The sequence below is a fragment of the Centroberyx affinis genome, unplaced genomic scaffold, assembly GCF_046629955.1.
Source record: "Centroberyx affinis isolate AG114_WGS23_722 - 3 ecotype Tasmania unplaced genomic scaffold, CSIRO-AGI_Caff_v1 ptg005310l_1, whole genome shotgun sequence".
Lineage (NCBI taxonomy): Eukaryota > Metazoa > Chordata > Actinopteri > Beryciformes > Berycidae > Centroberyx > Centroberyx affinis.
The window spans coordinates 292916-320716 of NW_027282648.1; the positions used below are offsets into that span (position 1 = coordinate 292916).

Consider the following 27801-nt stretch of genomic DNA (forward strand, 5'->3'; position numbering starts at 1 on the left):
CCGGGTCACTGGGAGAATCGGAGATACCGTACTGTATTTCTCGCTTATGTGCTAGCATGCGTGCATGCACAGGTGTGTTAATGGGGGTGCTTCTTTGCATGGGCCAATAAATACAGTATTTGGAACTGTAGTGTTATACTTGGCATTGTGTGAAACGGAGTAGTCTGTCTGAATCAAGACAGAGGACATGTGTTAGATGGTGCAGCATTTTCACTTAATTTCAGGTAACCTATATTTAAAACTCGGAAAACACATTTGATTTATGGTTTCTATCCCAGCTTGGGGGGGATTGGGAGTGTTGTGAAGTGGAGTGTTTGTTCCAAAAGAGAGTATGGGCCGGAAAGTGAGATTTGAAAGCTGGAATTCTCAGCACCTGGCCAAGTAATCATTGAGTTATTGGTATTGATCAACAACCCTATCAACCCCCCACAGATATATCATTGAATACGCATTTGTTTTATGGTCTCTATCCCAGGGTGGCGACCATTACCTGTGATCGGAAGGTCACATTTTCATTACCTGCATCAACTGGAGTCCATCCCTGTCAAAGTGACATTTAGGAATACATGGACACTCTACTGTAGCTGCCCCAGGCATCCCCTGCCTCACACCTCTGGAGATATGCATACATGCATGTATTTCAGTGGAATATGCAATGATGACAAACTCCTATCATTAACAGGGCATTAAGGAATCTATAACCTCCTAGTCGACCTCTATCTGCCAGTAGCAATTGCAATTTAACATCAGCTTGGGTGGCCTGTAATTGACACAAACAAAGTCACAATTTCCCAATAGAGAAAAGTCAGCAAGCTAATTAGAGCAGAGATCCAACCAAAGCGTCTAGTGAAGAGCTGATATATCCATACTAAATACTGGAATAATAAAACTGCTTTGTCATTTGCTTTTTGGCTTAACAACAAGGCTTTTTAGCCTTTGTAGCTGAAATGTCTTGTGATGCTGGTCTCTTGCTCGCAGCAATGTCCTCCGTTGTTGGGCAGTTGAAAATGCCAGTCGGTGGGTTGGAAACGTGAGTTTTGAAAGCCAGAAATCTCAGGCCAGCAATCCTCTGGCCAAGTAATCATTGAGACATTGTTATTGATCAACAACCCTATCAACCGCCAAACAAATACATTATAGTAATTTTGTGCTATGTGGCAGTAAACATCTTACTTACTGCTCCTTTATAAGGGTAATACTCCCCGTATAAGCCCCCTGGCTTGCACACTGTCTACACAAACAGGCCATGAACTTGAATTTATTAGTCCTGAGCTCTTCTAACAAGCACCTTTCCACCTTGCCTTGCCTCCCCAGAGCCCTCATGTCCAGGATAGGAAAGGGAAATACTGACAAATTATATTTAATGACGATGAGATGAGATGTGACACATCATACGTCCCTACTACCTCAGACTCATTACACTTCCCAAATCCACTTGACTTCACTGTTGCTGATGCTGCTCAGTTCAGTGCTCCTCAGAAATCTGGCTAGTTTAACCCTTAACCTTGTTTCATATCCTTCCAGTGTTCTCAGGTATAAGTAGGTAAGAGGATGAATGCAATATTGAGGTGTGTCCACTTAACCAGCATGCTGATGGACGCCACACCCAGTGGTCAACAGAGCTGGGAGCTCTGTTGGCTGGTGTTACATTTGGACTATCCATCCAGCAGTAATCACCATGGCCTCGAACTGCTCTCTCATTTCTTCAACCGTGCTTATACGTCCCAACCCTCTCCATCCCAGACCTTATCTCATAACATGTTATTTGAGTTAATGATGTCAAATCTATTTGGCTGTTCCCCCTTTAGCCCGAGAGTTCCAAGGAGGGAGGGAGGGAGGGAGGGAGGGAGGTCTTGTTTGCATTTTCTCATAGTCTAAGTATGACCATCAATCAGCATGGTTTACAATCATCATTACTCACGCTGACCCAAACTGCTTCTATTCGTCAAGAATTATTCTGTGTTTTGAGTTCAGCTGACGTGCTGAACAGTGCACAAACAAGGGTGTCACACTTCTTGGCCCATTTCCTTCTTTGCGTTCCCTGGAATTCACTTGGCTTTCCTACTATATGTTAAATATAGTACAGCCTATATTTTAATGCATACAGAAGGTCTCTTTGTTGACATAAATGTGTACCACTTCTGCATAGGTCGGTTAAATTATTGCATGTATGCGCCCAGAGATGGTTTACAGGGTAAGACCCCCACCTCTGAAAGCACTGAATCCTGCAAGGACCTTTTTCTTCTGTGTCTCCCCTCTTCTGCAACTTTCTCAGCCTTCCTGCTGTCTCAATAAAGAAAAATACCAAGTTGAGTACCCCATGTGCTTAAAAACTGTGCTGTCTCTGTAATAAACCCTCTCATCTTCCATATGTACTTCACCAGAGCATAAGAAGGAGATGAGACCCAAAGAGACGCGGAAGGTCCCAGTCAAGAACCAAGTCAAGCAGGCGGTGATACATCCAGCGAAGGACAGAGACTACGAGGAAGGAATTAAACGCTGCCCGCTGCTCATGGGTCTCCACCGCATCTACATCCAGAACCGCCAGGAGAAACGCCTCCACCTCACCATCGGAGGCCACGCTTACCTCCTTCCCCACACCTCCCTGGTCATCAAATGCCCCGTCCGAAGGTTCCCCAAACCCTACATCCGCTGGCTCAAAGATGGACGCCCCCTGCCCAGCTCCAAACGCCTGGGCGTCACCAAATCCGGCTCTCTGAAGATCCACTTCCTGGGGGCGGCGGACATCGGGGTGTACAAGTGCATCGCCGGCCCCGCCTCGGACATCTTCACCCTCCAGCTGATCGGCGGCGACTACAGGCTGATCGGCAGGCTGTCCAAGGAGAACGAGTCCGCCGCCGGTCCCGGTCCGAGCCGGGAGGAGATGCTGCCTCACTGCCACAGCCACCGCACAGAGCTGGACCTGTATGGGCCTGGGGTCAGTGTGTCTCTGCTGCCGCCCGGTGTCCAGGAGGCCTCCCTGCAGCCCAGGTTGGAGGAGAGGCTGATTAATATCACCCTGCAGGCCGACAGAGGAGAGATCCACCAGGACCAGGCCTCAGAGCTCATCTCCTCACTGTTAACCCAGATGTCTGCTGCTCAGCTGTGGAACAGGCCCAGAGAGGAAGCGGGACACTTTAAAGGTAATTATAGCCCTTGCCACCGCTGCCTGTCTGTTTAACTATGAGGCTGTTTGTAAATTACCTTGACATGCTCTTCTGTCTCATTCTCTGTCAGGCAAATAATTTTTCTGCTCTCCGTTCTGTATTCTTGCCTGATGACCCATTTACTCATCTATTAGAGTTAGAGCAGTGTAAGCAAGCCCATGAATCTTTTATCTCTCCCTGGCTATATTTCCAGGAGAGGATGTTCAGTCCATGAAGCAGTCTGTCCTCCAGCTCATGCCCATAGTGATAATGTGATAAATATTTGTGTCATCAATTGCTTTTTTCTAATTGTGGTGGCAGTAGCGAACTATTTACTTAGTGGTTGATGATTTAGTTGTAAATAGTATTCAACTCATATGGGTATATGGGGGATATTAGCATCAATTCAGGTTAAGGGCTTCTCATAGATAACCAGGGTAGTACTGATCAATTACATGTAATCAAACAAGCTGCATCCTGTCCATCATATCGAGGTGAATGACACTGACTGGCTGATAAAAGGCCAATATCTGTCCATTATATTAGCAAACCAATATATCAGTCCAACCCTAATTGTAAGTGTAGAAATCTCATCCTTTATTCCAGACTTGTCTCTGCTTTCTCCAACAGGCAGATTGCCCAACTGGTCCGAGCGTGCATCGGGGGAGAAGGTTGCTAGCAGAGCTGTGATCATCAGACAGCATCAGACCGTTCCGGTGACCTTCCAGAAGAACATCAACATCAGCATCGGACGCAACACCTTCCTCACCAACGGGACCCGATCACTGACCATACTCTGTCCCACAGAGGGCTCCCCGCCACCCAAAATCAGCTGGACCAAAGATGGAGCGCCACTACAGCACACTGACAGGTAGCTAACACTGTAAGCTGGTTTAAAGTGGCAGAAAACTGGTAATTTAATACATTATCTCACACACATCCCAAAACTAGTCTTGCTCAGTCTTTGTCTTATTCAAGAGTTATTGAGAGATTTTGACACTGAATAATGTTGTAATGTTGCAGAACGAGCTCTTGTTGTGTTGCATAATGAAATAATGTTGATGAAAAATTAGCATTGCACCAGTCCTCAGTGAGGGGTATTTTTTAATAAATGCAGTTCCCAAACAATTAAGTACATTTTTTAGTGAATTGTCTCTCCTAAGAATCCAAATGAAAACAACAAATTAGGACCAAATAGTGTTGAAGTGAATTGTTGATGAAAAGCCTGTTTAAATAAACTTGATAACCATTAAAGGTGATAGTGCAGAAACAACCACTCCAGGGCTCATACAGTATGTGAGATAAAGTTAATTTTCCTCTACTAGGATACTTGACATCATATCTGCTATTCCCAGCATTTTCATTTCCACTGCATTCGTCATAATTTTCTGTATGTAGGAGGGTACTGAACCTCAGTAAATGATCTCAGCTAATGAATCAGAGCTCTAAGCTGCTCGGTGTGATTTATCACTCCCTCCCTTGAATTTGTTTCCACACCGTCCTTCGCTTTGAATTCTTCCCCTCCTGTCTATGTCCAACTGTGGGTCAGGGTGACCCCTTGCCAGGGTATGCTCCACTGAGGGGCAGCTTTATTTTTTAACTGTATCTACTCCCCTGGCACTGTTGCAAATGCCAAGTAAAAGGGTGTTTAATGCTCTTATTAATATGATGAAGCACCTGCTGTCAAGTATGGTCTCTATGCACTGTATACCTCACCGTCTTCCTTTATTCCAATAAAAACGTGGGGGTTTATAAGGTACCTTTCATTTCCAGGCCGGTCCTTGCTGTTCTGTTCCCCTGTTAACTCTGGGCCGTTTCCCCATAAATCGGGCGCAAATAAATATTCAGATAGTGTCCTACTCTATCTAGTGTCCTACTCTATCTTAGCTCCCCCTCTGAGCTCTTTTTTGTCTCTCCTGTTAAATCAATTTGCCCCAATATCCTTACAAGATCTTACAAACACTGAGTCTGATATATGACTGTCCTCTAGCCCTTTGGATATAATCCCTTCCAAATTCCCCATAGTGGTCCTGGATGTTATTGTCCCTAGTCTGCTTATCATTGTAAATAAATCCTTCACCTCTAGCTGTATCCCTAACTACTGCAAGACTGCCACTGTCCAGTCCCTCCTAAAGAGGCCCGGCCTTGATCCATCCTTCCCTCTTCACTAAAGCCCAATCCCCAATTACCTTTCATTTCCAAGGTCATTGAAAAAATTGTTGCCAAACAACTTTTAGAGGTAGTTGAAAGTATCTTGGATAAATTTCAATATGGCTTCCGTCAGCAGCACAGTACATAAAACATACCTCTTAAGAGTTAATGGAGTTGCTATCTTAGATTTAAGTGCTACCTTTGACACCATTGATCATGCTATCATGATCATCATCATCATCTATCATAATAGACTTGACTGGTTTTCCTCATACCTGTCCCCAGGGGTTAATTCTTGGGCCTATTCTGTTTTAATCACAATATCCCCAGCATCGGCTGCATTCTGTGTCACTTATCCCACTTACACCCGGCATTTCATGCGACTTGCATCCAGATCCACATTACATTTACATTTGTTATCAAAAATGCGTCTTTGCCAGATCCGATCACCCTCCTCCTACACTTTCCCTCGCAATATGCAGATCTGGTGTCATTTGTACTTAAGCCATGAGTCTCATCTATTTCCAAACCAATGGTAGAGGTTTTCACTTGTAGCTTATGATGTTTGCTTCCTCAGCTCCAATCAGATCAAAACAAAACTGTGCCCTACTTCTCTTTACGATTAACATTTTGGTAGTATAATGATTACGCATGTGGCTTGGAGAAACACCACACCTATTCAGTGTGGTGTTTGACTCTGGGATACAGTAGGCTGTTAAATGAAGAATTATTTGACAAAAAAACATATTTGAACAATTAAATGAATAGAGAAAATGTGCAGTATTATAGGCTGTTTTTTATGTAGTTGTGGTTAGGGACTAACCTCCATCATACAACAACACTGACTGGCCTATATCTAATATTTAATAAAAGGCCAACATCGGCCCAGCATTTCGGCATACTGATATATTGGTCTAACCCTAACGGACAGTGTCCCAGATCAGCATGTTTCTGGTCCTACTGGTCCCTCTGCTCTTTCTTGAGGCAGGTTGAGTGATGATACAGCAAAATGAAAAATACCTCGAGTAATTTAAACTGCTTTAAGAGTACCCACTCAGCAAGTTTTGTGTTTCTGGCATTAGTATGCAGGAAGGCAACTTGCATGTTAAATATTTTAAACCAGGAGCATATGGGGTAACGCAGCAGATATAAACAGTGTATCCCAAGTGATCAGTTTCATTTACATTCATTTGTTCAGAGGAACTGATACACAATTTCTGAATTATGATGCACATGTTTATCAGCCTGCGGACACAGTGTGATGCATGGCATTTCCAGTGACATACAACCGAACTGCGGTATTGAGTTTCTGTCTCATTGAGGAGCTGTGGACCTATGAATATTGATGCCCTTTTGACAGGCGTTTGACGTGAGAAGTCACAGACCACACACATCGCGCTTTGGGGGAACTTATAATACTATAGCGCTCTCGTCAACTAAAACGCGGGGCCTTCCCTTCCGAAAACGCATCTCCTTTGCTCAAATCCCGGGCTTGAAGTGCTGATTGAGGTTTGAGAGCTGTCACTCGCTTGGACCCTCTCTCATGTGTGGGAGCAGGCGGTTGCATATGGAAGCCATCACCGCATCGCTCGAGGCCCTGCCAATCATACCCAGCCATGACTGACTGCTCTAAAGGGAGAGTGTTTTTCTGCTCCGATCCCTTGCACGACATGCCCTATTCTTGATTTCTCCTAGCCTTCTCCTTAACAGGCACTGACAGCCTCTGGACTCGGTGCTGTTATTGTATTGCGAGCTGAACCTGCTGAACAGGGCTGTTTCTGGTTTGTCAGAATGCTGCTAGCAGGCTGGGTCAGTGTAGTATCTGTAAGATTTTACAAGTGTGCAAATATCAAAGGTTCGATTCAGACCTCAACCTAGGCAAAATGTTTATGTAATAATATAATCATTTTATCAGTCTAAATGAGAAATTGGGGCAGCGATAAAGCAAGAGTGTCCCATCCCCACTAATTGAGACACTGTAGATCCGCCTTATTTGCACAAATTCCCTTTTAATTTTAATTTTAATCAAAATACTAAAGAGAAATGTAAAACTGCCTCCTGAACAGCAGCGAGCAAGTGCTCCAGGCAGGCAAAGCTGGACTCACCCACGATGGTTGAACCTGCAGCAAAGCAATTTTTTTTTCAACATCCCCACCTGCTGCAGTCACATTAGATGATAAAACCCCTCAAACCTTTAAAAATTCAAACAGTTATTTCCCACTGACACTTGGGATCACCAAAGTGCTAAGTTGCCTAATGCAATGAAAATGAAATGAAAATGACTTTTTCACCTTTTTAGCTCAGTCTAACTATCATACCATTCACCTATTTGACAATTTATGCCAAAAAAAAGACAAAAATATATTTTCTTGTATTTTTATATCAAAATCTCATTACTTTTACAATCCCAATGCTCCACCTCTCACATCAAATAAGAATGGCTTTCCCTCTTTTGACTTTCCTTCCGCTTTTGATTGATCCCTCCCCATGTTATCACATTAAGGAAGCAAGATGCTCCCAAAATTCAGTTTCATTATGACACTAAGCATTTGCTACTGAACAGTGAACAGCCTTCCAGAGGCTGCAGGAGCTGTAAGTCTACAACAACAGAAAATCATAAACATGAAAAAGTAAGGTGAGATTTAGGTGAGTGTCAGACAAAAACCATACCCATAGCTGGTGATTGCAGAGCATCAATCCAAAGGACCCACCCATAACTGGTATAAGAAAGGAGAGAAGGACAGCTTTATATCAGAGGATCAGAAGAACAAGAGAAGAAGATTCAGACAAGAAAGTTCCCGCCTTCTCCGAACTCATCTAACGCATCTATCTCGGAGTCGGTTTCTGACTCGCTTCATCTCTTGCCTGGCTTTTCCACGGTCCACTCTGAACCCGACCGCAACAGAGTATCGTAAAAAGGAAGAAAGAAAGAGAAAGAAAAAAGCGAGAGCAAACACAAAGAAAAAGTGAGAGAGCGAGTTGATTGACATTCACTGGGCCCATGGCTGTGGCGTGAAACACAATGTTCTGCAGCCGTTGCCCTTGACTCGATCTTATCAAAGCGATGTGGCTTTGGAGTGAATTGAGTGTGATAACAGGCAACGTTGGCTCCCTGCGATATGCTGCGCTGAGTTTGACCTTTTTAAAAGAACTTTTAACAGATTTACTCGGGCTCTGTTCCTTTCCTTGAAGGGCAAACGGCTCACATCAGTAATTCCTGGAGTGAAAACAGAGCAATGAACGGATCCTTTTTCTTTTATTTCTTTCCTAATGATATTGTTGGTTGAAACACAAGGACGATCCTGATCAAGGATTTGGAATCCGGTCTCGCGTGGATCAAATCGACTGAATACGTGCTCCCTGTAGTTGTGAGTTACTTTGAATGAAAACATCTGCAGCACTGTATATCTCCAGCACATCCATCTGTAAGCCTATTGTGTTCGACTGGTATATTTACTTTCTGTCCTAAGCTGGTTTTGTATTACAGGTACAGCATGATCTCCAGTCACCCCAACTGCACTACAAAGCCAAGCTGTTCCTGTTCCCAGGGCCATGAGAGTACATTTTCCATGCTCTAATGGTTTATATGTTCCCTGCTACGTCCAAGGTCCCACATAATAAACTGCACAGCCTCAGTGGCCCTCTCTGCCCTTTAAAGAGTGGAGGATGCAATGGAGTAACCCAGATCCTCTGTCGTAAGGGCTTGGACCGTAAGAAGGATAGCGCTGCATACTGATCTGAAGTGAGATTTGTATCGTTCCCTCATCCTCGTGAAGGTTAACGGATGTGAATAGACGGGTCCCAGACCTGCGCCTGAGGGAAACGCAGCGTTCGGGCCAAGCAGCAGTCTTTGATGTCGTGAGCGGTCTGAGCTGCTGGTGGGTGGGATTCGCCCGATGTGCATTTCCTCATGCTCCTGCTTCCACAGGTTTGGGTAGAAACCATCAAAGAGATTATTGCTCTGTGGAGATCCATAAAGCAGTGCATGGCTTTAACAGCCCAGGCCTTTTACATCAGACTCAAGCTCAGTTCTAACCCCAACCCTATTGCTCTATTTCAGCCCCAGCCTCAGACCCAGACCCAGCTGCAGTCCAAACCCCAAGCCTAACTGTGCATTCATACTGTGAACAACACAATCAGCACATCACCAGAAGTCTATTAAGTTCCTTATAGCTGAGCAACCAGGGAAACTCAGCAGATGTGTGGATGGTTAACATGCTTGCCAGCAGAGAAAAGTTGTCCATGGCTGAACTTTTAGTAGTCAAAGGCCCTTAAGCCAATCAGATTTCCACGCTTCCTTGTTTCCCTGCTGATGTGATTTCATTTCATGAACAATAGTTCCGCCCGACATGTGCAGAATGGGTGAGCAGTCTATTACAGCCATTCAAAGTTCTCTGCAACTTTTATTTGAAAGACTGCAGGAATAAATGTCTCTAAAATGATGCTGAAAGAACGGTTGCCTCCATCATTGGGGTTGATGGTAAGCTCTGAAAAATGTTTGAGTTTTTTCTGGGGTTTTTTGTATTGATTTTTGATTAATGTTACTTTATTAGCACTTGCTACCTTGATATGCTAACTCATCAAAACCATGTAACATGAAAGACAATAACAAAGCAGCAAAAAATACATGATTTGCCTGTTCAAAACTCTGTAAACTTTCTGCAGACATAACTGCAATCGGAGCGTCTTGCACAGCCCACAGTTGGTCTGAATAGAGCGACTCCAGCCCCAGCGCCCTCTAGCCCAAGTTCCAGCTAAAGCCCTAACATTCAAATGCTAAGGCCCATCCCAATTTCAACATGTTGGCCCAGCCCATACTCCAGTATTTCACCAGTCACCTTCTGCTTACCCTTGCATGAACTTCCCTCCACCTATCATGCTGCCATGTCCTTACTGCTTGTTTAATGATTGTAGGTGATTTATCTCCCGTTGAAGCTGGCTTTACTCTTTTGAACAGATATCAAGAAGCTCTTGTATTGCTCCCTAGCTGTGGCTGAGTCCTGTTCATCCCTAAACCAAGGACTCTTGGACAGACTTATTAATGCTGAAGAACAATTCAGTTGATAGACAGTTAAACAGGCAGGCAGACAGATATACAGAAAATTATGTTCTGACCAAAAAGTTATCTTTGGAGTTTGGAGATAAAAGTATGACATTCTCTGTTTGACTACTTGACATATTTTACCAGTTCGTTCTGGGATGCCAGAGTTCACTGTTTGACGATAATTGATTCTGGTTCTCCATCTAATTATAAAGCAGATGAATACAATATACTGATAACACTGCTGCATCCAGGCCAGAGTGATTCATATACTCAGCCACTCAACACACACATAGAGAGAGGGACATAGAGACCCACCTTAAGTGAGTTTAACTTAAACAGTATAATAAGATGTGCATGCAGAGGGAGAGCATAGTAATACTATTACTTATTACTCCATGGGAGCAGTAGTTCTGCTTATTATATTACTTCTCTTACAACTCAAAATTGGTAATTACATTTTTGAAGGTAGGAGAGGATCTCTTACCTTCAAAGTTCAGAAAAAAGTATGTTTCCTCTCCTGTGAATGATCCAGAAACTAAAGAGTGCTGATGTCCAATGTTCTTGTCGTCCTTTTACCGGTTAGACCCACACTGAGAGCTATCCAATCCAAGCAGCATATGTTAAACCCAACTACTCTTGCCTGTCTCCATTCAGTGAAGTCACTATTTTAATTCATCAGTTCTCTGGGAGATAATGCATTATTATCAGTGTTGTCTATAATGAAGTGCTTACATTTGCAGCGGGATTTAATTTCTTTTTAAGGATTTTTTAGCCTTTATTAGACAGTGGAGAGAGATAGGAAAGGCTGGGAGAGAGAGGGGGAATGACATGTGACAAAGGTCCTGGACCAGATTCGAACCCAGGACATGGTAGTTACATGGCATGTGCCTTAGAGACCACTGTTCTACCAGCATGCCCGCAGAGTTAAAATGTGTCCTCAACTACTCAATATATATGATATCGTCAAAAAGTGTAGTCAGTAGTCCCCTAAACTGTTCTTTCCCCTGTCAAAGCTTTCTGAAAGTTTGGTGACCCACTAGTTGCGAACCACTGGAAAGAAAACAAACTTTTGCTTTGTCTCTCTGTCTGCAGGGTATCCTGGGATAGCTCTGGAGGACTCCACATCTCCCAGCCCAGAGCAGCTGACAGAGGCCAGTACAAGTGCACAGCCACCAACGCACATGGCTCCGACTCTGAGACATCTCAGCTACTAGTGGCTAGTGGGTATTCTGACTTTTCTCACAGTGCATCAGTGTACAAATCTGTTGAATAAAAGTGGCTGACTTTTAACTGGGCTGTTGCTACAGTAGTGACTGTCGATATCTTGTGAGTGTAAAATGTGTAAAATGTAGAATATTGCATGTTTTGCATCATTACATATGTTCCTTTTCTTTTCTATTGTGCAGTTTCAATGTATTTTCTCGTATATGCAGCAAGAACTAATATCCGTATCAGTCTATAATAAGATTTAGCACACATTACAGTGAGACTGATGCTTTGAGGCACATACTGCACAGCCAAAGCTGACTCAAATGAGTGAGTGGCTGACAGTAATACCCCAGAGGAGAAGACACTTTCACATTCATTTGTCATTGCATTAGTGGCTGATATATTTTTGTCTGTGTGTGAACCTTCAGAGCCCCCGGCCATCGCGGTGTCATGGAGGAATGTTTCAGACCAAGGGATGATGTTGGGTCGCAGCCTGAGGGCCGTGGTGGGCGGCCGGGTCAGCGTTCGCCCAGGGGCCAACATCACTCTGGACTGCCCTGTCACCGGTAGGTCACCACACAGCAATATGAGATTTAGAACAGGTATAGTCTAGTGTGGTGTTGGGGTGAAGGCAACCAGGCAACACACTGGTAATCAAAGCTATTTTACCTAGGCACTTCACTCCTGGAGCACTCAGTGAGGAGGGTCACCCTCCTGCAATGAATGTACAGACTTGATTGAGTCTTCCAGTATCTTATTTTTGTAGTCTTAATATGAAGTATCCAGGTAAAATAGTTTTGTTTACATATTGTCTGCTACTGTCGAGCACCAAATCCCTCTTTATTTAAACTTGGTTGGATCGCGTTGGGCATATATTTGGGACTCTAACACACAGGTAATGTCAATGGAGAAGAAGCAAAACTATGTGTAGGAGGGTGAAGCGGGGGACACAGTGGTGTTCACAGGTTTGAGGATCTGTTTTTTCAGCCTGGAGAGGGCGACAGTGATTTTGGAAGGAAGCATGGTCAGAGTTCCCTCTAAGCCAGGGGTGTCCAGTCCTGTCCCATGGACGAGTCTGCAGGTTTTCATTCCAACCAAACACTACAGCAGCTGATTTATCTGATTAGCACACCTTCAACCAGAGAGGGAGGAACTCATCAATGAAATCAGCTGCTGTAGTGGTAGGTGTAGGAGGGTTCCCAGTGGTTCACGAGGTGTTTAGTGGTCGTCGAGGTCCTTCTCAACTGGATTCTACAGACACATGTACTGGAGGTAGGGTTACCAGCAGTAACATGGAAGAAACATGGTGTAGAAGGAGGGTTATCGGTGGTCACGTGGCGCTGGGTGGCCATGGAGGTCCTTCTCACTTTGCAGAGGTGGGAGGAGGTTCCCAGAAGGAGGTCCTTCTCAATTGGATTCTATAGAAACGTAGTGGAGGAAGGGTTACCAGTGATGGCGTTGGGCAGTCATGGAGCTCCTTCTCAATCAGATTCTGCAGAAATAAGGTACTGGAAGGAGGGTTATCGCTGGTAAAAAAAAAAAAGACTTTGTGCAGCCCTGGAGAACCTGCTCATCCTTCATATCCTGCAGAAACAAGGTAGTAGAAAAATGGTTCCCAGTGGTTCATGAGGTGTTGGGCAGTCATGGAGATCCTTCTCAATCAGATTCTGCAGAAACAAGGTACTGGAAGGAGGGTTATCGGTGGTCACAAGACTTTTTACAGCTTTGGAGATCCTGCTCATCCTTCAGTTCTGCAGAAACAAGGTAGTGGAAAAATGTTTCCCAGTGGTTCATGAGGTGTTGGGCAGTCATGGAGATCCTTCTCAATCAGATTCTGCAGAAACAAGGTACTGGAAGGAGGGTTCCCGGTGGTTCAAGAGGCGTTGGGTGGTCATGGAGTTCCTTCTCAGTTAGATCCTCCAGAAACATGGAGTGGAAGAAGGGTGGTTGCAAGGCTATGTAAGTCCTTCTCAAAGGGATTCAGCAAAAGATATAAGGTAGTAGACACGAGGATGAGTCTGTATGAGCTGACATAGTGCTGTGCATTCTTGTGCCACCAACCGAATGAATTCGATCTCATCTGTAGCCCTTTGAAGCTGGTTTGATACTGACTCTAGTTTTCCCAGTTGGCTCTCCCTCCAGCGTTGAGATGCTGAAAGCCACATTTAGCTGAGGAGTCATGGCGTGGAAAGCCAACATGCTATCCAGATATCTATCCTTAAGTGGTTTACTATGGCAGGATACTAAGCCTTGATAGTAAGGGTCATTTGGAGCTCCACTCATCTGTTGAAATGAGAGACCAGGTCTCATTTTGGCAGTCACTTATCAGGAACTGACTTGGGAGTGATCCATTGGCATTCAATACTCTGGTTGTTGTGCTCTTTGTGGTCATAAAGAGAGCAGTCTACTGTATAAAGTAAAGGTTGCATGTTTCAAGTGACATTATTTTTAACCTTTATTTATCCAGGGAGAGTTTGACAGATCTCTTTTTTTAGCAATACATTGCTTCACGCTCATACATTTGCACACATTCAGTCAGTGTTGGGCTCATTCCTCAAAGAATGTATTATATTACTCATTTACTCATTAGTTATTACTCATTTCAAAAGTAATTGTATTACTGTACTTATTACTCCCTTGTTACACTATTTGGTATCTTACTTTTCTGTTACACCTCCAAAGAGAGGAGAGAGAGTTGACTTTTCTACCATTTCTCATCTAAACTAGCTCAGTGTGAGAGGACAACAACTAAGTATGATGATAAAAATCAGGGGATGGAGGTGGGATATAGTTTCTGGATAATTCAACTTCATTTATTTTTTGATTGGTAAGAAATACCATTTCTGGAACTGAATTAGTACTGTAACATGTTGCCACCCAACACTGCTCACAACTATATATGGATACACACACAACAACTGCTGCTTCATTTACTGTATTTACGTTTTCCCCCAGTAGTACCTCAAGTTTTTCTCTGTCTGTCTGTCTGTCTGTCTGTCTGCCTCTCACTCACTCTCTCTCTCTCTCTCTCTCTCTCTCTCTCTCTCTCTCTCATACACACACACACACACACACACACACACACACACACACACATATGCATGGCTGACGTCATATTATATACTAGCCCCTCAGTGCAGCACAAACCAGCCTGTTTTATCAGACATTTTCATCACCCGGTGATTGGATGAGATGAGTGAAGTTGCATGTCAGTGTGTATCTGTGTATCTGTGTGTGTGTGTGTGTGTGTGTGTGTGTGTGTGTGTGTGTGTGTGTGTGTGTGTGTGTGTGTGTGTGTGAGACGCCCAAGAAAATGAGACCGAAAATAACGTGCTTTCATCTCAATGGGAGAAATGAAGGAGTCAGGGATGAATACAGAGCGATAGACAGAGAGGTGGTCGTAATGCAAGATGATTCTCTCTTTTATTTTCTAGCAGCAGCTGTGATGCCTCCATGAAACACACATGTGCACACACACACACACATATGGACACACACAAATATGCACACATTCCATCAGAGGTGTACTACACCTACATTTACTAAGTATTCAGTTCACTAACATTGGTCTTGAATAATCCCCTGATGGAATTTTATTTTTCAGATATGGCTTCTAAATTAGATTTCTGACTATTTTTGCTTGATCTTTCCTCTCCACTATAATAATAAAAACTACAAGATCAAATTTGGAATCACTTACTGTAAGCTAAGTTGTGGTGAGTGCCGTATCTTGCCATATCTAACTGACACCCATGCTTTTACTATCCTGTCCTATGCAATTGGTGCTATTTTACTGTTTTTGCAAGTAAGACAATCCACATGAGAGAGGCCAGTGAGATGAGAAACCAGTTTTGTTTCTCCCACTATCTGTGCCTCATCAGTGTGGACATGATACCAAAATACCAGTAGTTCCCAGAAGTCTCTTCTATTAGGGTTAGATTGAAATACTGTTTTGCTGATATGCCTTTTATTAAAAATTGGATATTGGAGTCAGTGTCGTCCATCTCTGATATGATGGAGGTTCCTCTATTTTTTTACTCAACAGCTTCAGAGGTGTCAGTCTGTAAAACCTGACATGAAACCTGCCTCACCTTGCCTTAAAAGAGCTGCTAACCCACATAAAAGAATTTAATTAGTCTGGCTTTCAATACAGACTTTAGTGTCCCATGATGGTCTACATGCTGTTTTAGAGGATTTCCCACCCTGACAAGAATAAAACATTGAATCCTTGTCATTTTCTGGAAATATTTGGTATAAAAATTGTCAAATTTAAAGATACTCAATATCAGCTATGGAAAACCTCTACCAGCTAACAATATATACAAATGGTCCATATAGAGCATGTTGTATTAGTTCCCTCTTGTGGGGTGCAGAGACACAACACCATATATAGGCTTATATATCTCCAAAACAGAGGAAAGATTGTATTCTTTATACTAGCATCAGAGCAATATATGGTGATGATATTGGCCTTTAATTAAAAATCAGATCGGCCAATCAGTGTCACCCACCTCTGATATGATGGCTATGATGCATTTTGATTGATTACATATTTATTTTAGATTTGATCAATACTGCACTGTATATGGGAAGACCATAACCTGAATTGACTCTAATGAGACATTTTGATCAGATTCCACACAAGTATAGAATCGAGATGTTATTGATGGGTTTCAATGGAGAGTTTTAAACCCATATTGGCCGAACCCTACTTTATATAACACCGTGCCTCCATATCATCATGTCTGCACATCATCTCTGAAAACTACAAGATGGGAAAGAAGCGTAATGACAGGGTGAAACGCAGATGGATAGATCTCATGGTGCTTACATATCAGAAATAACTTGAAGTGTGGTGGTGTTTGGACATATGTAGTCCGCCTGTCAATCTAATTAATATGAAAAGAAAGCAGCATGGCAGTGGAAGCTGCATGCGGTCGGGATTTTGATACAGCAAGTGTGACAGAAGAAAGTATCAAAGCGCCCGACGCCCTGCGCAGCATCTCGGCCTCTGCGGCACTTCCAGACATCGGTGATGTATTACAGAGGCTAGTCATCATCCCGTCGAGCGTGGTTTAATATTTCCACGCGGTATGGTTCTCATTTCTGTACGTACATGTCAAGAATTGGCAGGAAATGTAGAAGTTGGCATCCGCCGCTCGGATTTATCTCGGTAATCGATACCAGCCTCGGGTCAAGCTCGCCGCGCCGCCGCTGACATTTACCCGCTGCGCCGGTTTTCAGGTGGAGAGAAGCAAACTGAGAGTCATCTATTTCTCTCCCCATCTATTTCTTTGCCGTCCTTGCATCAATCATTTATTTTTTGCCCTGTCAATATTTTCCATCTACTCCCATTTTCTACCTCCTGTCTCCCTTCGTTTTCCTGTTCTCGTTCTTCTTGTCTTTTTCTCTTTGCAGTGGCTGTATTTGCATGTTTATCAGAAGCAATATTGCGTACAAAAAGGTCCATTTCCCAAAAAACAAACAAATAACAGTTTATGCATTCATCCCATGTTGGGATGATAAAATATTTGGTTTGAAACAAGAACTGCACAATAGTACATAATCATCAATAGCCTGGGGGCTAGTGTACTCGTTCTGTGTGAATGCGTGTGTGTGTGTGTGTGTGTGTGTGTGTGTGTGTGTGTGTTTGCCAGTACTGTAACCACAGCTCTCATAACACTCCATGCCTCAACCTTACTAGAGGCCAAAATCAATATGCATAAATTGTGTGTGTGTGTGTGTGTGTGTGTGTGTGTGTGTGTGTCCCTCAGGTTTGCGGCGTTCTTCAGTATATTGGTCAGTCAGACATGCTGCAGCTTCATTTGCCAAAAGTTTTGTTAGGTTGTGTCAGGCCTTCATGCTCATTTCTTTCATTTTGGATAACTGCTCATATCTATTCTCAGATGTAACCCGTATCTGATACCAATATGAACTGACAGCGATGTTGAAAAGTCCAACAGACGAGTGCGCCGAGTAACAACAAAAGACGTCACATCAGTTTATATTTTGTTTTGCTTCTTCCACTTTTTTTTTGAAGACGTTGTGCCTTCCACACCGATCAAGTGAGCGATTTTGCTTTCTTTCCATTGTCTCGTTATCCTCCGTGCTACAGCTGGCTCACCCAAGCTGACAAAACTGTCAGATGAATGACAGTCGATTTCCTTATTGTCATGGCAACGCTGACAAATACTGATTTGAGTGTTCAAATACAAGTCTCATGTAGGTCGCATGCCTCAGGATCATATCCATGTGGTCCAAATCGAAAATGTGACTCTGTGCATCCAGAAAACATCAGATCTGTGTTCCAGCTGATCGACACTTTCAGCTGCAGTGTGTGAATGTAGCCTGAGTTTGAAGTTTTGCTCTGGAGCAAAGGTTTTCACATTTCAAAAGAAAGTGAATCTCTACCTCAGGTCACATAACGATCACATCTGCTGTTCTCACTTGGCTGCCATGATGTCTTAAATCTCCCTTTTGCAATTGCCAGTGGGTGATAACCTCTCTCTCTCTCTCCCTCCCTCTCTCTCTCTCTCTCTCTCTCTCAGGTGTCCCCCAGCCCGCGGTGACTTGGCAGAGGCGGGACGGGCCGCTGGGGGCCGGTGCCGTCCCCTTGCCCTCCGGCGCGCTGTGGCTGAGGAACGTTTCTCTGCAGAACCAGGGCACCTACTTCTGCACGGCCAGCAACACCATAGGAAAGTCCACCGCCTCTACCGTCCTGCAAGTCCACGGTGGGTTCACACACACGCACACACACACACACACACACACACACACACGCACAAAGAGTCATGGAGAGTACCCAGAAAGGCCAGCCAGGCCACAGCACGGTGGTCTAGGAGCCATTATCCTGACTGATGTTCTGACCCAGCGTCACACACTCTCCGCAGCAGTGTTTGCTTGGACACACTCCCATGGTCGCTCTCTCCAGACTTTTTTCTCCCTGGTCTGTTTCAAAGGAGCATATCCTAAGCAACCGCACATCTCCATATGCTAAACATGCGGCTGCACTAAAGCCACGAGTGAAGGACCAAGTCAGTCGGACCAGCGCTTCCCGTTTCCCAGCATGAGTCGACTGCAGTGTCAATCTATAATATGAAAGTCGGGGGTTCTTATTGGACTTCAGAGACTTGGTTCTTGGTTGTAAGGACTCTGCTGTCAGACACACACTGGAATATATAGAAGGTGGACAGAAATAACAGAAACACCTAACAATATACGAATATCAAGTATCTAATAAGGAGAAGAGCCTTCAGGCCAGCTTCAGTCCTCCTTGGCTTGCTGTCATCCTGCATCCTGAACTGTGTGTAGTCGGTATTGAAGCTTTCCTCAAGAAGGAAAGCCTCCAGGTCTTTGAGGGATGAAGGAGGTGGAAATCTATTTCCCATAAAGGTTCAATGATGTTTAGATCTGCTGACTGGAGAGGCCATGGAAGGAGTCTGACTTCATCCTACTGTTTATTAAAGCAGCAGTGTGCATGGGGGCGTTATTATCTTGGAATGTGGGAGCATCATGAGGGAACGGTGCTGGCTCCCTTAGGTGCTCCTGGTCCTGTAAAATGGACTCCATTCACCTGTGTAATTAACACTGCCTTTGTATTTGGCTTATTTCAAAGTGAAAGTGTTTTTTCAATGGGTGTTTCTGTTATTTTGTCCTGTATATACACACAATGCATTTTCTGGTTTGTGTTTGGCTGTCCTTGTGACTTTGACAATGTGGGCAAGCAACTGGAACAACAATTTGTGTGTGTGTGTGTGTGTGTGTGTGTGTGTGTGTGTGTGTGTGTGTGTGTGTGTGTGTGTGTGTGTGTACGCAGGTCCATACCCAGCTGGAGCAGGCAGGGTTGCTCCAGTCTCCCAGGAGCTGAACAGGCGGAGGGTCCTGATGGCTTCACGCAGTGGAACCAGTGTCATTGTCAGACCTGGAGACATCCTACGCATAGGTATACACACAAACACAGTGTGTGCATCCAAATGTGGAAGCACACACTCTTAAGGCAGGAGGCATTGGAAATCTCAGTGACACTATTCTTGAAGTGGTTCTCATGAGGCATTATAAGGCACAATAAGTGTATATTATAAACCCTTTGTGTGTGCATGATAATTATTAGAATCAGCATCATATAATGCACAAAATATGTAAAAACTATGAGGTGTTGAATACTTCATGGGGCAACTGCATGTAACAGGATATTAAATTGAATATAATTCAGTATGTCTCTCTACAGGTTGTCCAGTAGTCCCTGACCACAAAATGCCAGTCCGCTGGGACTACCAGAACCAGACCCTGAAGGAGGCTTCGGGTGCAGGCCTGACCCAGAGCCCGGGTCCTGGTCCGGGTCCGGGTCCGGGTCTGCAGTACAGGATGCTGGTGAGGGGTCGCGTCCTGGAGGTCAGCACCCTCCAGGGGAAGTTCTCGGGCCATTACCGCTGCCGGACCCTCGTCAACAGCACCAGACAGATGATGTCTGCCTGGATATACGTTCGCACTGAGGGTGAGCATGGGATGACCTGTATGTGTGTGGGGTGTGTGTGAATATATGCCTGTGCAAATACTAGGGAGGGCTAATTTTTTTCACTAATTGAAGAGTGACTGAATTTTAGAGTCGGAGCATGTAGTTGAAATTAACACTTTTTATATACAGTCACACCAATCTCTTGCAACATGAGCAAGTTAAATGCAGGTCCATCTGAATTAGGCAATGGCTAAAACATAATTTAACATTTTTATATAAAAATTCAGCCACTCCCTCCAGATAAAGCTGAATTCACCAACAATGGCTGAACCTCTTCACTTCAACCTCTTCACCACCTCCATCTCTACCATATACTAAGAAGAAGACATTCAATTTACTGACATCACCTTACAGGATTTCTGGCTAATGAAGTCCTTCAAATCTAATTTAGCTGTTCAGATTTAAAAGAAAAAGGGAAAAAAACAGCCCTAGCTTACTATGTTTGAGCCGAGTTCTTGTGTAGAAAAACAACCATATCCACCTGTCCTTTGGTGAAGAAAAGTACTGTGTGGCAAGGACACCAAGTGTCTGGAGGAGCTTTTCATTCCTCTGCCACCAGTGCAGTGGGTTTTGGTTTGGAGTGTGTGGCTCGGTTAAGTTCCATTAAGTTCTATCTCACAGTAGTTCTCCTCAGAAAGTCTTCTCAGTGTGAGTTTTTCAGGTGTAGATCTCCACCAGCTACTGCGATTCAATGACCCTGCCATACAAATCAGTTTCTACCCAACTGACTGTGAAAACCACCACCACAAAATCAATAAAAAAAACATCCCGAGGTCAAAAATTTATTTCAACATGTCTTGTGGGTAATTAAGTATTCAACTGCTCGCGCTCATCCCTAGCACATATAAGCAGAAAATGCTTCTGTTGATCTTCACTCGTACATATTCATTCTATGGTCACAGGAATATTGTATGTGATGTAGTTTGATGTGATTGTTAAATGCCCATAGAGTATAATATAAAATACGCACATGCACACAGTATATTTGTGTCCTTCAACGCTGCATTTACTGTTTTTCAGTGTTTCGTGGGAACTGACCCAAAGTGACTTTGAGTTTCTACACATTCAGATCACAAACGCACTTACAAAACACCAGCCTGCACGCTCCTCACCCCGATAGTCCGCGTTTGGAAGCACAAGGCCGTTATTGTGCGATGTCAGCCCATTTTTATCCCGGAGTCCTCTCAGTCGCCTCTTACTTACTCTCTCCTGCCCCCAATTTGCTAAAACACGGGCGCATGACGGCCATTGTCCTTTCAAGTTTGATCGGCTTAAGCGCTGGAGTGTAGACACAGCTGGTAGCCATCACCGGACCCCAATTTGCAATTTGTACCACTTCAAGTCCCCCCCAAAATATCTGTCATACACTATAGGGTCTGTGCTTCAGACGCGAGAGCCAGGGGGCAAATGACAGCGGACTAATGGCTAATATCAGCCGTGATTAATGGATGACGGCTGCAATTTTTCGAGATTTTCTTTTAATTTAACGTAGGAAACTGGGGCAGGGTCACAGAGTAGAAAGAGAGTGAGAGAACCAGACGAGAGGCATAAAGAGCGAAAGGGGAGGAAAAGAAGTTACGACAGTCAGAGCTTTGCATGGCAGTCAACTTAAGTCCCGCTGTTTAAAGCGGTGCCAAGCCTCTTGGAACTCGTTTTTTTTGTTCTAGTTAGAGAAAGCTCGCTGTCCTGGTTGTGTGCTGAACCAGAGCGTGGCTGCCTGGCCTCTGAGGGAGGGAGGTGGAAAGTGAGAGAGAGAGAGAGAGAGAGAGAGAGGGAAAATGCACGGAAAAAGGGAGAGACGGCATGAGAAAGCAAGAGAGAAGGTTGAAGAAAGAAAGTGTGCAGCAAAGGGCAGCCACTGCTAAACCTCAGAAATTCAGCAGCCCATCAGGCAGAATGAATAAACCGGTAAGCTGAGAACTGAGACTATAACAAACGCTCAGTAATATGAAAAAAAAAAAAAAAAAAAAAAAAAGTACTGGCAGAAATCGCGGGAGAACTGGCCAAACCGGTGGTTATGGCTGATGCTGCGGTGTCACCTTGACCAGTGTGATTGTGAGACCGGAAGGTTGCCAGTTTGAATCCCCCGGACCAGCTGGGAAAATATAGGTGAAGAGTGAATAAGTGACTCCCTCGCTCCCAGTGCGAACGTGTGGAACCGTGCGAAGGTAAAGTCGACTTTCCCCCGGATAAATAAAGTTTAAAATAAAAAAAAAAACATGATGACGCGGTGATTTCTGCAGCTTTTCGGCAGAACGGTGCGTTGATACCTTCCCCAGGGTGATGACCGTATATCATTGTCTTCAGGTTTTCTTTTATGTATTATACATCGGCTCCGTCAGCTCGCTCAGCTTCGCCTCGGGCATATCCAATGCAGAAACCCTTATGGAGTGGTATGGATTTCTCTTTCCATGTGTGGATAGCAACACTGGGTGATGCCGCATGCTGATTTATTCACGTATTCTTCTATCTTTTTTTTTTGTGTGTGTGTGTGTGTGTGTGTGTGTTTTACATCCGCAGAGTTCGCCTGGCGTTTCGGCGACTGGACGGCGTGCAGCGCGTCCTGCGGGAACAGAGGGACCCGGCTGCGGAGGATTCGCTGTGTGGGTCCGCAGGGAAGGGAGGTCCAGCCCACCATGTGCCACCACTTACCCAGGCCCATCAGCTCCCCGGCGGCCTGCAGCATACAGGACTGCCCTCCCAGGTACACATGAGTTTATACAGTATGTAGGTTGACCGATATGGGTTTTGGAAGGCCGATGCTGATGCCTAGTTTTGTACTGAAGCGGCCAATATGTTCAGTATCTTCCAATTTGACTATTTTCATGTCAAAAAATCAGTCAGTTTTTGCCCCAGATTTTCACTTTTGGCAGGATGCAAAAGCCTCCGGGGCGCTCTAACACTGAAATGCTAAAACTGAAGAATAAAAGTAGGACATGTTCCTTCATACTTGTGTGGAATCCAATCAAACTCCGGCATTAATTCAGGTTAAGGGTTTCCCACAGACCAGCGGTTCTTAAACTTTTTGGCTCGTGACCCTTAAAATGAAGCGATGCCTACTCGCGACCCCCATCACAGGCTGCAGCTCAACCAAAGAATGAGTTTCCCAGCTCAGGCCATTTCATTTGATTATCAGAGGAGGCTGAGAGGCCTGAATACTGTGCAGCGTTTCACAAGAAAAAAAGCAAAAATCTGAAAAATTATACATGATAATACATAAATCATCTCATGACCCCCCCAAAATTATCTTCTACCCCCAGTTTGAGAAGAAACTTTATCAGCAAACTGATATATCAGTCAAACTCAAAGAGACACACATACGACACATTTTCTCTGTAATACAATCCACCGCCTTTACACATGTAAACTGAACCTGAGCTGGGTGGAATGATAGATGGTGTTAAAAGTTGGCAGACTTGTAATGAGTCCAGCAAGAGCAGCCAGATCACAGCAGAAGTGTATTCTCAGCAGAATCTCCTCGCCGCCCCCCCCACCCCACCCCCCCGGTGTTTCCAGCCCTGCCAACCTGCCCCGACGCATCATACGGCCCATCAGTCAGACCCCCCCCCACCCCCACCCCACCCCACCCCACCCCAACGCCAGACACTCAGACAGCTCTGTTCAGCTAATCCAACACAAATGACCCACTATTAGCATGAATCAAGCCTGGATGGTGGTGCAGTAGTATCCTGCAAACTGTAGCTTATATGAAAGAAGGTGTGTTTTATGATACTGTCCTGTCACATATTGGTATCAGTGCTGATTTAAAGGGGCAGTATGTAAGCTTTTTACTGCCCCATAGCACAAAATAGCCAGCAAGGGGGCTGATAGAGTTGATGATCAATACCACTGACTCAACCATTACTTGGCCAGGTGCAGAGATTTCTGGCTTTCAAATCTGATTACATCCATTCAACCACGATACGATGTCATAAATAAAAGTTCAATGACAACAAAGTCTGACTGTGCAGAATTATGTTTATTTCTGAGCCACAAATCTTTCTAGCGGTGCCATTGGCTTGCAAGAATGTAAACAACAATTTAAAAATGTCATTACAAAGTGTAAATAACATAATTTGGATGGAGAGCTTGTGAAACTGTGGTGGTCAAGCCGTCTCATTTGTGATTACTACAGCAGAATAACATGGAGCTAATATTCATTTTTCTGCCCCACAATACGTATTGTCACATTTTTGTATCGCGATATATTGAGTTGCGATACATCGTCCCATCTCTAGTATGAATCAGACAGCTTCAAATCATGTATTGCGCCAACGTGTTCCTGTGCTAAAAACATTGGTTTATTATTACCATGTGCACTGAGACAGAGAAAGACACACACACACACACACACACACACACACACGCCGCTGGCAGCACAGCCACAGACTCATACAGCAGCAGCTCTCTCTGGGAAACGGCTCAGAGTGTGTTTCCAAGCTATCAGCGAACATCCCGGCACAATGCTAGCCTTTGTCTGTGACCTTTTACTGTCCACGTCAAGAAAGCAGCCTCAGAGACAGCCAGGCAGACACACAGGCACTAAAACATACATGTGCACACACATGCTCATAAACACACACACAGAATACAGAAGGATTGTCATTAACACATCATTTGGGTTATTGCGCTGGTAAAGGTTTGCAGTAATAAACAGCTATATTCCATAACAGCCTTTTGTCTTGTAGGTCTCCAAACTGTTTCAGCAGCTGGACAGAGCATAAAGACATATTAGAGATCTCCACCATATATCTTCATGAATGAGCAGGGCTTGTATGGCTAAAACAGATGCACTGCTTTCACTGACCGCTGAGAAACTGTCAGATGGGGAATCAGTCTTTGAGCTTTACAAGCCACTGCCATGTGGAGCCTTGTCTACTATAGACTGGATCCTAGCCTTGGGTCAACTTATTTTTCCTTATTATATAGTTTTGGGCTTTTTTTAAGTGTAAAAAATATCCATTTTAACAATTTTATTCATCTTCAAATCAGATTTTTAAGTGAAAGAATCTGCCAATGGGATGAAATCATTTCACTTGTTTCCAATGCAGTTTCACTTGTTTAAAGAATTTAAAAATCTAGAAACAAGTGTCAGTATCTTGAAACAAGGCAGAATAAGGGAGATTGCTCTGTTAGTATCAAGAAAGTGACATTTGTTTCAATAAAGATTTTTGAACTTAACAAGCAGTAATGTCTCTTCCCTTTTTTTTTTTTTTTCAAAATACTAATGGCCACTTGCCATCGAGGCTACCTGAGGAGCTCAGGCTGCAAAATGTCTATCATCCTTTAAATCAGCTCTTAAAACTAATTTTTGATGTACTTGCTTTCATATAATCATCTTTTATTAATCGTTTGTGACCTACATTTTATGTTTTTCTTGTATGTTCTTGCCTTGCTTTTATATTTCTTACCTTGCTTTCATTGTTGTCGATTTGATCTGTTTCTGTTTTTATCTACTCCTTTGTTGCTGTGTTTTGAAAAGTGCGATATAATTCAAGATGATTACATATTATTATACACTTTGCAAGCAAACAACTCAACTGATGGTTTTGTTCTCACTGCCTCCTGTCATCTTGCCAGCTGGGTGGTGTCGGTGTGGTCCAAGTGCTCGGCGTCGTGCGGCGGCGGCTGGAAGCAGAGGCAGGTGTCCTGTCAGCAGCTGGACGCCCGGGGAGCGGCGAGGACTCTAGCGCCCCCTGCCTGCGAGAGGAGCAGCCGGCCGGCCGACAGGCAGCAGTGCACCTCCAATCACTGTCCCACCTGGGTGACCAGCTCCTGGGGAAAGGTAACTTCCAACACTTGATTATTCTGTCATTTAAATCAGATCAGCACATTATAATGCGTTGTAATAACATGATGAATCTAGTATGTTATGACTTTGTTAGGCAGCCGAGAAAGGATTCAAACACTAGAGTTCTTGCACATTGTGTGTATTACATAGAATGATCTGATATATGAATTATATTGCATCTATTAAGTTCTTATATGTGTGTGATGCCTTACAAAGCGTTATGAGCAACACATAAAGTGTTACCAAATTCTCAAAAGGATTTCATGCATTCAACAAAAAAATATGTTAATAAGTAATTTAATCTAGAAGTGAGTCTTCAAATCTTAGTTGTCTTTAAAGCTGCGGTAGGTAAGTTTTAAGGAAACCAAGAAGACCAACACATTTAGGGTTAACCCTCTGTCCCCTCCCTCCACTACACACTGAGCCAATAGCAATCAGCGTGCAGTTGATTGACAACTGGGAGCGAAGCTGTCCTGCTCCAGAGCTAATCTCAGTTGAGATTCTGACATATTGTCTTACCTTTGTTGGATTCACAAAACACATCTGTTTTCTTGAACATATGACCAAGTCTAGTTGGTCATGTGACAATGATGTTATTGTATTTTGTATTTAACCTATCTACTTGTGGTTTTTGGTTTAATTATGCTATATTTTATTGTTTTAATTACTTTTATTGTTTTAATTTTCTTATTGAGTGTTCAATTTATTGTATTTGTTTTGACCACTGCTTTTATCTTTCTGTTTTGTGAAGCCCTTTGAGGCATGCTGTGCAATATTGGCCTATAAATAAATAAAACTTGACCTGACTTGACTTGACTTGGATTCAAGCAAAATGTCAACTAATGAAACCTACCTACGTGGACTGCAATGCTAGACAGGCCAAGCCATAGTCAATTGATGGCTGTTTTGAATTTTAGAGTTGCAATCCCTCAGCCCTCAAAATGTTCCCCCGTGACTTCCAAGAAACATTTTCTATACAAACCAGTGTCACGCAAGGAAATAGTCTTTAGAATCACATTTATCCCCTTCAATTGACAGCTTGTTGGCCTTCTGTTAGGACCCAGAACCCATTGGAACGTTGTCGCATTAAACAAGTGAAAATATCTGCCAATGGTGTGATATCATTTCAATTGGTTCCATTGCAATTCAACTTGCTCCAAGAATTGTCTTTATAGCGGTGATCTGCCTTAAGCTGCTGTCACAGACCGCAGGACAGCTCCAACCCTGTGCTCCTACACCCATTATATCTAACGGCTTGTGCCACATCTGAAGGGAATTTTCACCCTTGCCCTCAAAGTTCAGCCTAGTTGAACTGTTGCTCCACAAAGGAAAAGAAAATGGAGGAAAATTGATCTGGTATGTTGCAATGGATCGCAAAAATGACAACACTGGCAAGATAACGAGCTAGAAATGGCTCTTCTCCCCCCGCTTCTTGAGAACTCGGGAGGGAAGGAACACTGCATCGGGTCCTCGGTGTAGATTAGAATGGACAGGGGCTCTTGGAATGTAGATAACAGCTGAGTCAGAATAAGCCAATTCATGGGAAGTCTTTGTAAATATACATTATCATCCAGTCAAAAGCAGCAGTTCTCAGCAGAAATTGTCCAAGGCGCTCTGTCTCATCGCAGAATTGAATGAACAAATGTTTCCCGATGAAGGACCGACTAGGCAATTTTTTTTTTTTTTGCTGAGAACTACTGCTTTCGACTGCATCTTAATGTGTATTTACAAGATATACAGATATATACAGATTTCTTATGCATTGGTGTATTCTTTTTTTCTTCTTATTCTTTTTGTGTGTAACTCCATTTCAGTGTTCAGGGAGGTGTTCAGGCCCCGCCACCACTGTGCAGAAGAGATCCGTCATCTGCCAGCATGTCAATGGCTCCTCGGACCAGGACTGTGACTTCAGAAACAGGTACACACACACACACACACACACACA

General features: G+C 43.8%; 1 protein-coding gene across 1 annotated transcript in view; it reads left to right on the plus strand.

Annotated features, from left to right (window-relative positions):
• Window positions 1-27801, plus strand: part of adamtsl3 (ADAMTS-like 3) — a 162250-nt gene that overhangs the window by 133518 nt on the left and 931 nt on the right. Inside the window, exons 20-29 of the mRNA XM_071546546.1 lie at window positions 2478-3143; window positions 3777-4017; window positions 11434-11561; window positions 11979-12116; window positions 18099-18281; window positions 19403-19492; window positions 19778-20044; window positions 22586-22769; window positions 25646-25850; window positions 27671-27774. Coding sequence (XP_071402647.1) covers window positions 2478-3143; window positions 3777-4017; window positions 11434-11561; window positions 11979-12116; window positions 18099-18281; window positions 19403-19492; window positions 19778-20044; window positions 22586-22769; window positions 25646-25850; window positions 27671-27774 — 2206 coding nt within the window. The remainder of the gene's footprint in view (window positions 1-2477; window positions 3144-3776; window positions 4018-11433; window positions 11562-11978; window positions 12117-18098; window positions 18282-19402; window positions 19493-19777; window positions 20045-22585; window positions 22770-25645; window positions 25851-27670; window positions 27775-27801) is intronic.